Genomic DNA, 13566 nt, shown 5'->3' on the forward strand with positions numbered 1-13566 from the left:
ATCTAAATAGAATAGCTGGTTCCTTTATGGTTTGATCTTAAAATATATTTACCTTACTTGTTAAAAAAAAGTCCTCTTTACTACTGGGAAATTAACAGTAACTGAAAAATTCATATCTTGTTATAAATTAATAATACTCTTACCTTTGTGGACTCAAGATCTATATATTAAATTTAAAGTGAAAAACATGACTATATTTCACTCAAACTAACCTTAATCTTGAGAAAATATTAATATTAATAACAGATCTTTGTTCAGCTAAGTGGCCTACAAAATGTAACAAGGTTAAGGGAAAGTGTTAGTCATTCAGTTGAGGCCGACTCTGCAACCCAGTGGACGGCAGGGCTCCTCTGTCCATGGAATTCTCCGGACAAAGATACTGGAGTAGTTGCATTTCCTCCTCCAGGGGATCTTCCCAACCCAGGCATCAAGTTTGGGTCTTTTGCATTGGAGGCAGATTTTTACCATTTGAGCCACAAGGGAGTTAAGTGCCAGAAATTAAGTATTTAGATCCTGATTTCCCTGAGCCTGTCTCGTGCAAGGGACTTCCCTTAAGAAACATTAACATTTTACTAAGCCCAAGCCATAGATGGTCTGGAGTCTCTAACCTTTGACATTATTGGTATAAATGTACTTTATCCTCTGGGGATAATGCCATGCCATGTAGGGCCACCCAAGATGGACGGAGCACAGTGGAGAGTTCTGAAAAAACATGGTCCACTGGAGAAGGGAATGGCAAAACACATCCGCATTCCTGCCTTGAAAACCCCATGAACAGTTGATGTTGTTTAGTTGCTCAGTGGTGTCTGCTCTTTGCAACCCCGTGGACTGCAGCATTCCAGTTTCCCCTGTCCTTCACCATCTCCCAAAGTTTGCTCAAACTCATCTCCATCGAGTCGGTGATACCATCCAAACATCTTATCCTCTGTCGTCCCCTTCTCCTCCTGCCTTCAATCTTTCCCAGCATCAGGGTCTTTTCTAATGAGTAGACTCTTCACATCAGGTGCCAAAGTATTGGAGCTTCAGCTTCAGCATCAGTCCTTCCAAGGAATATTCAGGACTGATTTCATTTAGGATGGACTGGTTGGATCTCCTTGCAGTTAAAGGGACTCTCAAGAGTCTTCTCTAACACCACAGTTCAAAAGCATCAATGCTTTGATGCTTTCCTTTCTTTATAGTCCAACTCTAACATCCATACATGACTACTGGAAACACCATAGTTTTGCATAGAGAGATGTTGGCAGAGTAATGTCTCTGCTTTTTAATATGCTGTCTAGATTGGTCATAGCTTTCTTCCAAGGAGCAAGTGTCTTTTAATTTCATGGCTGCAGTCACCATCTGAGGTGATTTGGGGGCCCAAGAAAATAAAGTCTGTCACTGTTTCCATTGCTTCCCCATCTATTTGCCAGAAAGTGATGGGACTGGATGCCATGATCTTCGTTTTCTGAATGTTGAGCTTTAAGTCAGCTTTTTCACTCTCCTTGTTCACTTTCATCAAGAGGCTCTTTAGTTCCTCTTCACTTTCTGCCATAAGGCTGGTGTCATCTGCATATTTGGGGTTATTGACACTTCTCCCAGCAATCTTGATTCCAGCTTGTGTTTCATCCAGTGCGGCATTTCTCATGATGTACTCTGCATATAAGTTAAATAAGTAGGGTGACAATATAGTCTTGATGTACTCCTTTCCCAATTTGGAACCAGTCTGTTGTTCCATGTCCAGTTCTAACTGTTGCTTCTTGACCTGTATACAGGTTTCTCAGGAGGCAGGTATGGTGGTCTGGTGTTCCCATCTCTTTAAGAGTTTTCCACAGTTGATCCACACAGTCAAGAGCTTTAGCATAGTCAATGAAGCAGAAGTAGATTTTTTTCTGGAAATCTCTTATTTTTTCTATGATACAATGGATGTCGGCAGCTTGATCTCTGGATCCTCTGCCTTTTCTAAATCCAGCTTGAACATCTGAAAGTTTGGTTTATGTACTGTTGAAGCCTAGCTTGGAGAATTTTGAACATTACTTTGCTAGTGTGTGAGATGAGTGCAATTGTGCAGTAGTTTGAACATTCTTTGGCATTGCCTTTCTTTGTAATTGGAATGAAAACTGACCTTTTCCTGTGGCCACTACTGAATTTTCTAAATTTGCTGGCATATTGAATGCACAACTTTAACAGGGTCATCTTTTAGGATATGAAATTTTCTAAATTTTCTAATTTCTGATATTTTAATGTTGGTACCTTAGAAGACAAGTAAAGACTAGTCAGGAAGTGGGCCTTTCAGTGTTCAAGGTAATGCATTCTTGTGGCCAAAATTGGTGTTAGTTAATTTTATTTATTTTTCTCTTGCCATGAGAAAAACTGGTGATGGCACTATGATTATTTTTTCTAACATGGTTATAAGATGTTCTCCATGAGACTGCAGGGGACCTTAACGGCATTATGGCTGAATAAGTGGTTAAAAGTATATGAAGGGTCAGGGCAAAGGGATGGTCCAGATAAATTGTTCTATTCAATATCCCTCAGCATCCTCTATAACGGAAAAGAATCCGGAAAAGAATCCGGAAAAGAATATATTCACATACATACATATATAGTGTGTGTGTGTGTATATATATATATATATATATATGCATATACGCTCACACATATGTAGATATATAATAGCTAAATATATATATGTATATTGCAGAATCACTTTGTGTATACCTGAAACTGTAAATCAATTATAGTTCCAAATTTTTAATAAAAATTAATTAATGAAAAACAGCAAGAACCCATCTTTCTTCTGACTGACTAGTGTTTCCGTGCCATATTTGGGAAAGAAGCTGTAACCAGCCTTACCGATATTCCCACCTCTCTCTCCAGATCAAAGTGAAAATCCAAGTTCAAAGGCTTGTTGGTAACAGAAATGAACAAGAACTACATTTTATGAGGACAGCCCCTCACTACAGGTACCACTGTCCCTTATAGCCACTGCCCACTCCATTTACCATGGGGGTTTAGGGCGGCATTGGATAGTGAGCACGGCAACCTGTGGGAGGAGAGACAACTCCAAGAGTGGCTGTGGCTGGAGAGGCTGCCTGGGAGTATTTTAAGTAGGAGGTTAAGAGTTAGCCAGCCAGGAGGCAGTGAAAAGGGAATATAAAAATAGAAAGCACAGGGCCTGGAGCACATTTGCAATTCATACTGGACTTGGCAGACGCTGCTCACACTGTGTTAACCAGACTATTTGGGTTGGGAGCTGTGTCTACCCAAGTGAAGCTAAGACAAGGCTCACTTTGAAGGTTGACCTCTCCAGATTTAGAGTCAGACTTCAGAGCCAGAAGGGTTGTAGGGTTACAGTGCATCAAAGCCTTCCTGGTTATCATGCTCTTGAAAGCTGGGACATTAACATGGTGTGGCCAGTCCGTGGATCCCATATGAAGAGTCGCCGTTGGTGCTTGAATACTGTTGCGTCACAGTCCCTGAACTCACCCCGGTGCCGGGCACACGCTTAATAAATATGCCAGATTAGAATTCGTCTTGTTTGTATATGGATGATTTTCGTATTTGTTGAGCATACAGCTCTTTGTAAATAAGGCAAGAATTTTATAAACCTTTGATCTTGACAAAGCAGTGTGACATCAGGGTTCTTTACTTCCCATATATTTTGCACAAGCATGCAAAGGATCACAACCAACTTTTTAAAAGGGTCTTGGCTGTGATTTTATTTCATTTTATTTGTTTTTGACTGTTATGGGTCTTTGTCGCTGCACACGGGCTTTCTCCAGCCATGCGGAGTGGGGGCTACTCTCTAGGTGCAGTCTGTGCGCTTCTCATTGCGGTGGCATCTCTTGTCCTGGAGCATGGCCTTAGGGCGTACAGCCTTCAGTCGTTGAAGGATGAAGGCTCAGCAGTCATGGCACACAGGCTTGGGTGCCCCGCGGCACGTGGGATCTTCCCAGACCAGGGATCGGACCAGTGTCGCCTGCGTTGCGAGGCGGTTTCTTAACCACGGGACCAACAGGGAAGCCCTATTTTACCTATTTTGTTTTAAAGAAAGAGACGTAGAGGAAAATAGAAAGACAAGTAGTAAAGAGAAATGAACATCCCTTAGACGCATTTACTCTCCATTGCATTTTTTAAAGCCATCCTGGGAGACACATGCAAAGCGCAGCGCCCTGTAAAGAACACTTTAGTGAAAGGCCGCACACTGACAGGAGAACCTCGAGCATGGGTATTTACCTCGAGGAAGCATGGTGAAGCCTATTTGTATGTATTTTCAAGAATTGTCCAAGTGTGTTCTATCGATAGACACAATTGTAAGTGTGCGTCTGTGTCGTTTCCTCAGGAGATGATTGCCGCGTGGTCGACAGGGGGTCGGGGCTAGTCGCTCTTCTCATTATTACCAGCGTGCAATATCGGGGATGCGTTTTCAAATAGGGAAAGATAATGCCACTGTCTTTGCCTTTTCTCCTGTGCTATTTTGATTGCAGATAGTACCACAGGGACACCAGCAATATCAACGACGACAACTGTGGAAATTTGCAAAAGCAGTGTTATGACAACGGAGATCACCTCTAAAGTGGAGAAGAGCCCCACCACAGCCAGCGGCAACAGCTCCTGTCCTTCCACGGAGACAGAGGAAGAGAAGGCGAAGAGGCTGCTGTACTGTTCTCTCTGCAAGGTGGCCGTCAACTCCGCCTCCCAGCTGGAGGCCCACAACAGTGGTGAGATGCAGCGATTGCTTCTCTGTCTCAACAGTTCTGCAATTATGCTCCTCTGAATAGATGAGATCTTTGCAGCAGGGGGCAGTCGGGGTGGGGGGCGGAAAACTGGCGATTATTACATGGAGCTCAGTAACCATTAAACAGTAAGAATGGCAAGCAAAGAGTCATTGGCATGAGGGCAGGGAAGGGTTTCCAGGGCTCCCGGGCCGCGCTGTGGATGTGTGTGTGTGTGTGTGTGTGTGTATAAACACAAGGAGGGTCAGTGAAATATAATTCTAAAGCATCAGCTTTGTGTTTATATGATTTCTAGATTGCTATGTTATTTCCACGCATTTGCCTCTAAATGAAATTTTCTAAAGTTGCACCAATAATAGAGCTGCAAAATTGGGTTGCATAATTCCACGCGATTTTGGTTAAAGCCTCCTTATTATGGTTTTTATGATAAATAATGTTGTTTGGGCTAAATTTATTTGAACTGGATGATTAAACTTAAGAAAATGCTTCCTATAGACAGAAGCAAGATGAGAGGTTTTACCTTATCTTGAGGTAAGACATCTACGTGAAAGATTTTACTTATTCTTTCTGACAACCTAAAGATACTATTCCCCTGCTTTGATTGAGGCTCAGAGAAGACAGATGATCAGTTAGGTGATGAGCCATTATTCAAACCCAGGTCTCTGTAACTTAAACACTAAACTTTAATATAGAAGAACTGAAAATATTGATAAGCCAGTATGGAATCCTCTCTGGATATATTTTGATTCGATCCACTTGCTCTTTCTGTATAGCTATATCTAGATATATATTTAAAGATGTTATATAGCTCTATATAAGCCTAACTAGGTATGCATATATATATATATATATATATATATATAATATATATATGGAGAGAGAATTTATTTATATCAACTTATATAAAGGTTTTATTTATTTTTGTTCATTTATTTATTTATGTCCTGCCTGAGATTTTAGCCAGCCCTTTGGCCTAAGATCAGCTTTTCTCTGAAAGACTGGGTTCATCTCCAGGTCTCTGTCAGCCGTTACAATAGGAAAAGAATCATTTGTGAATCATGCCCTGAGTTAATCGTGCAGCTGTGTACCGATGGAGTCTTTGACCAATCACTGCTGCCCAAGTAACACTGCAGTATTGACTTCAACCCTTTAAGGGTGTAATTGCAGGTGGGGGACAATTCCTTTTGTACATGCATGCCCCTCTTGCAGGCAACATGAGTTGTAGTCAGGGAGAGTTCTGGAGGGCAGGGACTGGGACACACAGAATAGCATGTGGCCCCAGGGGGAATCTAAACCTTCACATTTCCCCCTCTTTCCTCCTGGAAAGATGTGTTTCCTGGGTGCATAGTCATGGGAGAGAGTGGACATCATTGGATGTCCATTCAGCGCTCGAGAATTCTTGGTCATTCCCCATCATGACAGAGAAACATTCATTTTGAGGGGAGGCCCATTTTGACAGATAAACAACCCTACCCTTGGAGGCTGCAATTAATTTATTAAGGATTTGGATGTCCTTCCTGAATTCTGATCAGAGACAGCTGATTAAGAGCAAAGAAGGGATGATTGACTTGTTTTTATCACATCAGGTCATTTTCCATATTCCATTTCTGTGGTCATTTATGGTTTGTGTGTTAGAATTGCATTTGGAGCCTTAAATATGTGTATATTTTATATGTATGAATATGTATTCATATATTTTATATAAATAGAAAAGTATATCCATATATTTATATATATATTTATTTATTTAAATATATTTAAATATGTGCATTTATGCTTATTTAAATATATTTCTATATGTATTAATATATATACATCCAGGGATTCTGATTTATTGTATATCCTGCTGCTGCTGCTGCTGCTGCTGTTTAGTCACCCAGTCATGTCTTGACCCTTTGCAGCCCTGTAGACTGTAGCTCACCAGGTTTCTCTGTCCATGCAGTTCTCTAAGCAAGAATACTGGAATGGGTTACCATGCCGTCCTCCAGGGGATCTTCCTGATTCAGGGACTGGACATGCGATTCTTTACCACTTAACCACCTGGAAGGTCCATATATCCTGCAAATATATCCTATTATATATCCTAAATATATTTCATATATATATATATATATATATTCCCTACATCCAGGGATTTTGATTTGTTATATAGCCAGGGCCTGGGAAGCTATAGTGTTTTGAAAAAGAAAAAAAAAATGCAAAACTGTTGCCAAGTGTTTTGTAGGCAGAGCAGAGAACTAGCGTAACCTTCTCACCTGGAGGCTTAGGAGGTGATGGGTTGTCACCCTAACTCGAGCCCCTTTCTAGATGTGTCCTCTCTGAGGTTTCAGCCCAGGGGGACACTGTGACCCCCACGTCTCTTCCCTCTAAGGTGCTTTTCTCTCTGCATCAGACATCTCCCCGCGGGTTACGCTGAGCGGAAACGCGCAGGGGGCCTGTAGATGGTGAGGCCCCACGCATGCTCCTGTCCTGCCCGGGGTGGGAGTGGTCCTCGGCAGACTCGCCATAAGATCGCTGAGCTGGGTTCTCATTTGGGGCCACCGGAAGCAGGCGCGGAGACAGCGGTGTGAGGGTCCGTGGGCTTTGGGGGCTTATCCGGGTGGGAGAAGGAGGCGGGGACGCAAAAGCGCCCAGGACAGGCCGCACCCGGCCGCTGACGAGGGCCAGCGGAGCTGACCTGCACAGAGCGCCTGGCCTCCCTCGCAGGCCAGACCGGCAAGGGGCCGCACAGAACGGCAGAACTGAGTCTCCTCAAGTCTGGGACGTAGTTGTTCACAATGCTGTGTCCGTTTCTGCTGTACAGCAAAGGGAATCGGCCACCTCTATACACGTGTCCCCGCCCCCTGGAGCCCCGCCCCACGGCCTCCAAGCCCCACCCCTGCAGGTCATCACGGAGCTCTGAGATGGGCTCCGGCGCTGTGTAACGGCCTCCCACGAGCTGTGTGACACGATAGTGTGCGTGTGTCAGGCCCAGGCTCCCATTCGCCCTCCTCCCCGCTTCCCATGCGCACGTCCACTCTGCGTCTGCATCCCTACTCCTGCCCTGCCGATTGGCTCATCAGTATCACCCTTCCAGACTCCACGTAGATGCGTTAATATACTCTGTTTTTCCTCTTTCTGACTTATTCACTCTGTGTGACATATTCTCGGTCCATCCATCTTTATGATCACATTGCTCTCCGTGTCCATTCACAATCTGTTGTTTACATTAAAAAAGGTCGCACTACAGGCGCATGAATTGCAGCCTTTGTGAGCTCAGACGATCGTGAAATACTCTGGAATGACTAGTGAAACTAAAGCTTGTAGCCGAATTTGTGTGTTTCTGGGGATGGCCGCATAATAGGGAGTTCGACAGATGGAGCCGATGGTTTGCTAATTTAATAAATACTAGATCTCATCAGAACTACATCCATTGTTTAGAATATAGACCAGTAAAATAGTTGTCAGATAGGAGTCCGCACACTGGCACTGTTTGGAGTTGTCAGTCCATGAAGCAAGACCCCTCTGATAGCAAGCAGTCCACTGAATCCCTGTTTTCTAGTTCTCTTTAAGGACCACCTTGCCAGCTGCACTCAGAGCAGACCACAGTTATGCCCACCACTGCTTCCTCCTCTCACCTCTACCCCATCAATAGATCTTTAAAGGACTTCTCCAGTTTCTTCTTAGATCCAGATGTTATTAATAGGAAAACACTGATGAAGATTTGGCTGTGTTTTCAGGGAATCAGGTCTGAATGTCAGTTGTCATCGGAAGCAGCCCGGCTGCAGAAGGGGACATGTGTCTTCTGCATTTGATTGTGATTCTAGGAGTTTCCTTCTTTATCCCTTTGGAAACATATCATAGACATGAGCTAAGGCCTCTTGAGAAACCTATGCGCAGGTCAGAAAGCAACAGTTAGAACTGGACATGGAACAACAGACTGGTTCCAAATAGGAAAAGGAGTATGTCAAGGCTGTATATTGTCACCCTGCTTATTTAACTTATATGCAGAGTACATCATGAGAAATGCTGGGCTGGAAGAAGCACAAGCTGGAATCAAGATTGCCGGGAGAAATATCAATAACCTCAGATATGCAGATGACACCACCCTTATGGCAGAAAGTGAAGAGGAACTAAAAAGCCTCTTGATGAAAGTGAAAGAGGAGAGTGAAAAAGTTGGCTTAAAGCTCAACATTCAGAAAACGAAGATCATGGCATCCGGTCCCATCACTTCATGGCAAATAGATGGGGAAACAGTGGAAACAGTGTCAGATTTTATTTTTGGGGGCTCCAAAATCACTGCAGATGGTGATTGCAGCCATGAAATTAAAAGACACTTACTCCTTGGAAGAAAAGTTATGACCAACCTAGAGAGTGTATTCCAAAGCAGAGACATTACTTTGCTGACTAAGGTCCGTCTAATCAAGGCTATGGTTTTTCCTGTGGACCAACCTAGACAGCATATTAAAAAAGCAGAGACATTACTTTGCCAACAAAGGTCCATCTAGTCAAGGCTATGGTTTTTCCAGTGGTCATGTATGGATGTGAGAGTTGGACTGTGAAGAAAGCTGAGTGCTGAAGAATGGATACTTTTGAACTGTGGTGTTGGAGAAGACTCATGAGAGTCCCTTGGACTGCAAGGAGATCCAACCAGTCCATTCTAAAGGAGATAAGCCCCAGGTGTTCTTTGGAAGGAATGATGCTACAGATGAAGCTCCAGCACTTTGGACACCTCATGCGAAGAGTTGACCCATTGGAAAAGACTCTGATGCTAGGAGAGATTGGGGGCAGGAGGAGAAGGGGATGACCCAGGATGAGATGGCATCACTGACTCGATGCCCGCGAATTTGAGTGAACTCCGGGAGATGATGATGGACAGGCCTGGAGTGCTGAGATTCAAGGGGTTGCAAAGAGTCGGACATGACTGAGCGACTGAGCTGAAGGACTGTGACACTGAGTGGAGAGTTACGCACTATGGGCTGTTCACGGGAAGTCAACCACCTTCAAGACATGTTTTACTCTTAATCTTGGAAAATGCATTCTTCTTTTTTTTTTAATGGGGAAGCATTTTATTTTAAACATAAATTTATTTATTTTAATTGGAGGTTAATTACTTTACAATATTGTATTGTTTTTGCCATAAAACTCTTTTTAAAAGTTTATTGGAGAATACATGATTTGCAGTGTTGTGTTAGTTTCATATGTACAGCAAAGTGATTCAGTTATATGTCTATTCATTCTTCTTCAGATTCTTTTTCCATATAGGTTATTATAGATATTGAGTGGGCTTTCTTGGTGGCTCAGACAAAAGAATTTACCTGCAATAAGGAGACCTGGGTTCGATCCCTGGGTTGGGAAGATCCCCTGGAGAAGGGAATGGCTACCCACTCCAGTATTCTGGCCTGGAGAAGTCCATAGACAGAGGAGCCTGGCAAATTACAGTCCATGGGGCCACAAAGAGTCAGACATGACTGAGTGACTAACATGCACACCCAGAATATTGAGTAGAGTTCCTTACGCTGTAACGTAGGTCTCTGCTGTTGACCTGCTTTAATCATGACCTCCTAATTTGCCCCTCCCCCTCCTTGCTCCCACTTTGGTAGCTGTGAATTTCTTTTTGAAGTCTGTGAGTCTGTTTCTGTTTTGTAAATGAGTTCATCTGTATTATTTTTTAAGATTCCACTTATAAGTGATATCATATATTTCTCTATCTGACTTCCATCACTTGGTATTAAGAGTGATTTCTAGGGCCATCTAGCTGCTGCAAATGGCATTATCCAGCCTTTTTCGTGGCTGCGCAGTTCTCCATTGTGTGTGGGCACCGCTTGTCTTCATCCACTCATCTGTTGACGGGCATTTAGGCTGTTTCCACATTTTGGCTTGAAAATGCATTCTTAATCGCAAATATTGGGAAAACAATTTCCATCAAACACTGCCTTTGTTACGGCTTAATGGAATAGACTAGAGTGAACTAGAAGTGATCAGATTTAATTTTTGCCTCAAATCTGCAGAGAGCTTTTCTATGTGAACCTTGGCAAGGCAACTGTCTTTAGGCCCCTTTCTCTCTCGTTCTCTCTCTGTTCGTCTCTCTGTCTGTCTGTCTGTCTCTCTCTCATGGAGTTAAGAGGCCATATGCACCTTGTGAGGATGAAATATTGTGACATGATTATTAGCAGAATCACAGCAGCTGCTGTCTGCTCAGTCGCTCAGTCGTGTCTGACTCTTTGTGGCCCCATGGACTGTAGCCCTCCAGACTCCTCTTTCCATGGATGTTTCCAGGCAAGAATAGGGAGTGGGATGTCATTGCCTATTCCAGGAGATCCTCCCAACCCAGGATGGAGCCCGCGTCTCTCGCGTCTCAGGCATGGCAGGCAAGTTCTTCACAACGGAGTCGCCTGGGAAGCCCCAGGTGGGCTACTGTGTTGTTCCATGTTCTTCCCCTTTATTTTTCACTACAGTTTAACCATCAAAGTCAGTCAATTTTTTGGAATAGTACTGGAATATAGGATTTCTTTTTTTTTTTTCTGACTTTGGAAGGAAAAGCGATTTTCCTGAACTTGCTAGCATGATTCACAAAACTTTCTAAGAATGCTTGCAACACCTTAAGAGGACATACTGTATATATGAGACCTTGAAGTCTCCTCTTATTTTTATGTTATGGACACAGATATTATAAAAAGATATGTTTTATCTCTTTCTTTACAGAAATTCCCCCCCAAATATCCTGCTAGGTAATGCTTTGCTTAGCCAATTTAATGAGTTTCTATATATAATTGAAAAAAAAATCCTTTGAAACTTTATAAGCAGCCTCATTGCTAATTTGGCAGATTTTTCTGGTGATGACTAAAAGTGGTAACATTTGATCATTTTCACTAAGCACATTCCAGGTTTTTTGTACCTACACAGAGCTTATTTTCCCTCACTAAGTTTTAATATAGAGAAAAGTCACATCATGAAAAGACAGACTTGACTAAATTTTAAAATGCTTAGAGATTTGTAAATTTTTCCTTATACATGAAAACAATGTTAAGAAGAAGAAAGAGAAGATTGACTAAAGTTTCTTGAGCATGTGGGCCTGCCAGAAATAATACCTTACAGTAAAACGTGCATCTCCTGCAACACTTCAGTAAATTGAAACCTCACAGCTAATGGAGACAGCTCTGGCTTATACCATCTCAGAACCTGAGCTCATAACTCTCTTTATGAATATGTTTTTGTTGATCTTTACTAATATCCAATACTTTGCTAGTCTCCACTGATTGACTACCACGCATTGGGCCCTGAGAATGAACATTTGAGCAAAACCCATGAGCTGCCTTCAAGAAGCCCAGGTCCAGTTTGTGCCTCTGTTCAGGAAGAGACTGTATAAAAACTTGTTTCCTCTAGAGATTTGTCATTTCATGTTTCAAGTGAAAAACTCATTTAAGCCAGTCAGCGATAGTCCAAGTTCAAGACCTTGTTATTATTAAGGCCCAGAGATATCTATCTCAGCTCTTCAACATCTTCTGGGATGATGATAAGACTTCAGTTGGATGGAAAAAACAGATGGAGACTCTTCTATCACAAGTCTGCCAATGTGCCTTCTTTAAACTTTCTACAAATGATTAAAAAAAGATAGCTCAGCCACATAGCCTCTGTGTTACACATGTTCATGCAGGACATGCTTGAGTACAAGAGCTGCGCTATCTAATGTGGTAACCACTAGCCTTAGGTGGCGATTTAAATTGAAATCAATCACCAATTCAGTTGCAGTAGCCTCATATCAAGTGCTGAAGGGTGTCTGTGACTAAAGGCCACCATATTGGTGCCTACAGATCATGATCATTTCCATCACCCCAGAAGTTTCTATCAGAGAGTGGACTGGAGCCACAGTTCTCTTTTTCAAGATCTTTTCTTGACCTATAGTAGATTTACAATGCTGTGTTAGTTCCAAGTGCACAGCAAAGTGAATCCATTACACGTGAACGTGCATCTGCTCTTTCTGTTGTTGCTGCTGTTCAGTCACCCACTCGTGTCCGACTCTTTGAGACCCATGGACTGCAGCACGCCAGGCCTCCCTGTCCCTCACAATCTCCCGGAGTTTGCCCAAGTTCCTGTTCATTGCAATGGTGATGCTGTCCAACCATCTCATCCTCTGACTCCCTCTTCTCCTGCCCTCAATCTTTCCCAGCATCAGAGTCTTTTCCAAAGAGTCATCTGTTCACATAAGATGACCAAAATACTGGAACTTCAGCTTCAGCATCAGCCCTTCCAGTGAATATTCAGGGTTGGTCTCCCTTAAGATTGACTGGTTTGATCTCCTTGCTCTCCTAGGGACTCTCAGGAGTCTCCTCCAGCACCACAGTCAAAGGCATCAATTCTTTGATGCTCTGCCTTCTTTCCTGTCTAGCTCTCACAACTTCACATGACCGCTGGGAAGACCACAGCCTTGACTATTCAGACCTTTGTCAGCAGAGTAATGTCTCTGCTTTTCAACACACTGTCTAGGTTTATCATTGTTTTCCTGCTGAGAAGCCATCATCTGATTTCATGGCTGCTGTCACCATCTGCAGCGATTCTGAGCCCAAGGAGAGGAGCTTTGTCACTGCTTCCACCTTTTCCCCTTCTATTTTCCCCCATGAAGTGATGGGGCTGATGCCATGGTCTTAGATCTTTTATTTAGTCTTAAACCAGCTCTTTCACTCCCTTCCTTCACCCTCGTCAAGAGGCTCTTTAGTTCCTCTTCGCTTTCTGTCATTAGAGTGGTATCATCTGCGTATCTGAGGTTGTTGATGCTTCTCCTGCCTATCTTGATTCCAGCTCGTCACTCATCCAGCACAGCATTTCTCATGATGTGCTCAGCAGGTAGATTAAACAAACAGGGTGACAGCAG

General features: G+C 43.0%; 1 protein-coding gene across 2 annotated transcripts in view; it reads left to right on the forward strand.

Moving 5' to 3' along the window:
* The window catches only part of ZNF385D (zinc finger protein 385D), a 1012338-nt gene that overhangs the window by 983429 nt on the left and 15343 nt on the right, over positions 1 to 13566 (forward strand). For both annotated transcript variants that reach the window (XM_042241407.2, XM_027962667.3), the window contains one exon: positions 4467 to 4700. In XM_042241407.2, coding sequence (XP_042097341.1) covers positions 4467 to 4700 — 234 coding nt within the window. The remainder of the gene's footprint in view (positions 1 to 4466; positions 4701 to 13566) is intronic.

This window comes from Ovis aries, chromosome 26 (genome assembly GCF_016772045.2).
Source record: "Ovis aries strain OAR_USU_Benz2616 breed Rambouillet chromosome 26, ARS-UI_Ramb_v3.0, whole genome shotgun sequence".
NCBI lineage: Eukaryota > Metazoa > Chordata > Mammalia > Artiodactyla > Bovidae > Ovis > Ovis aries.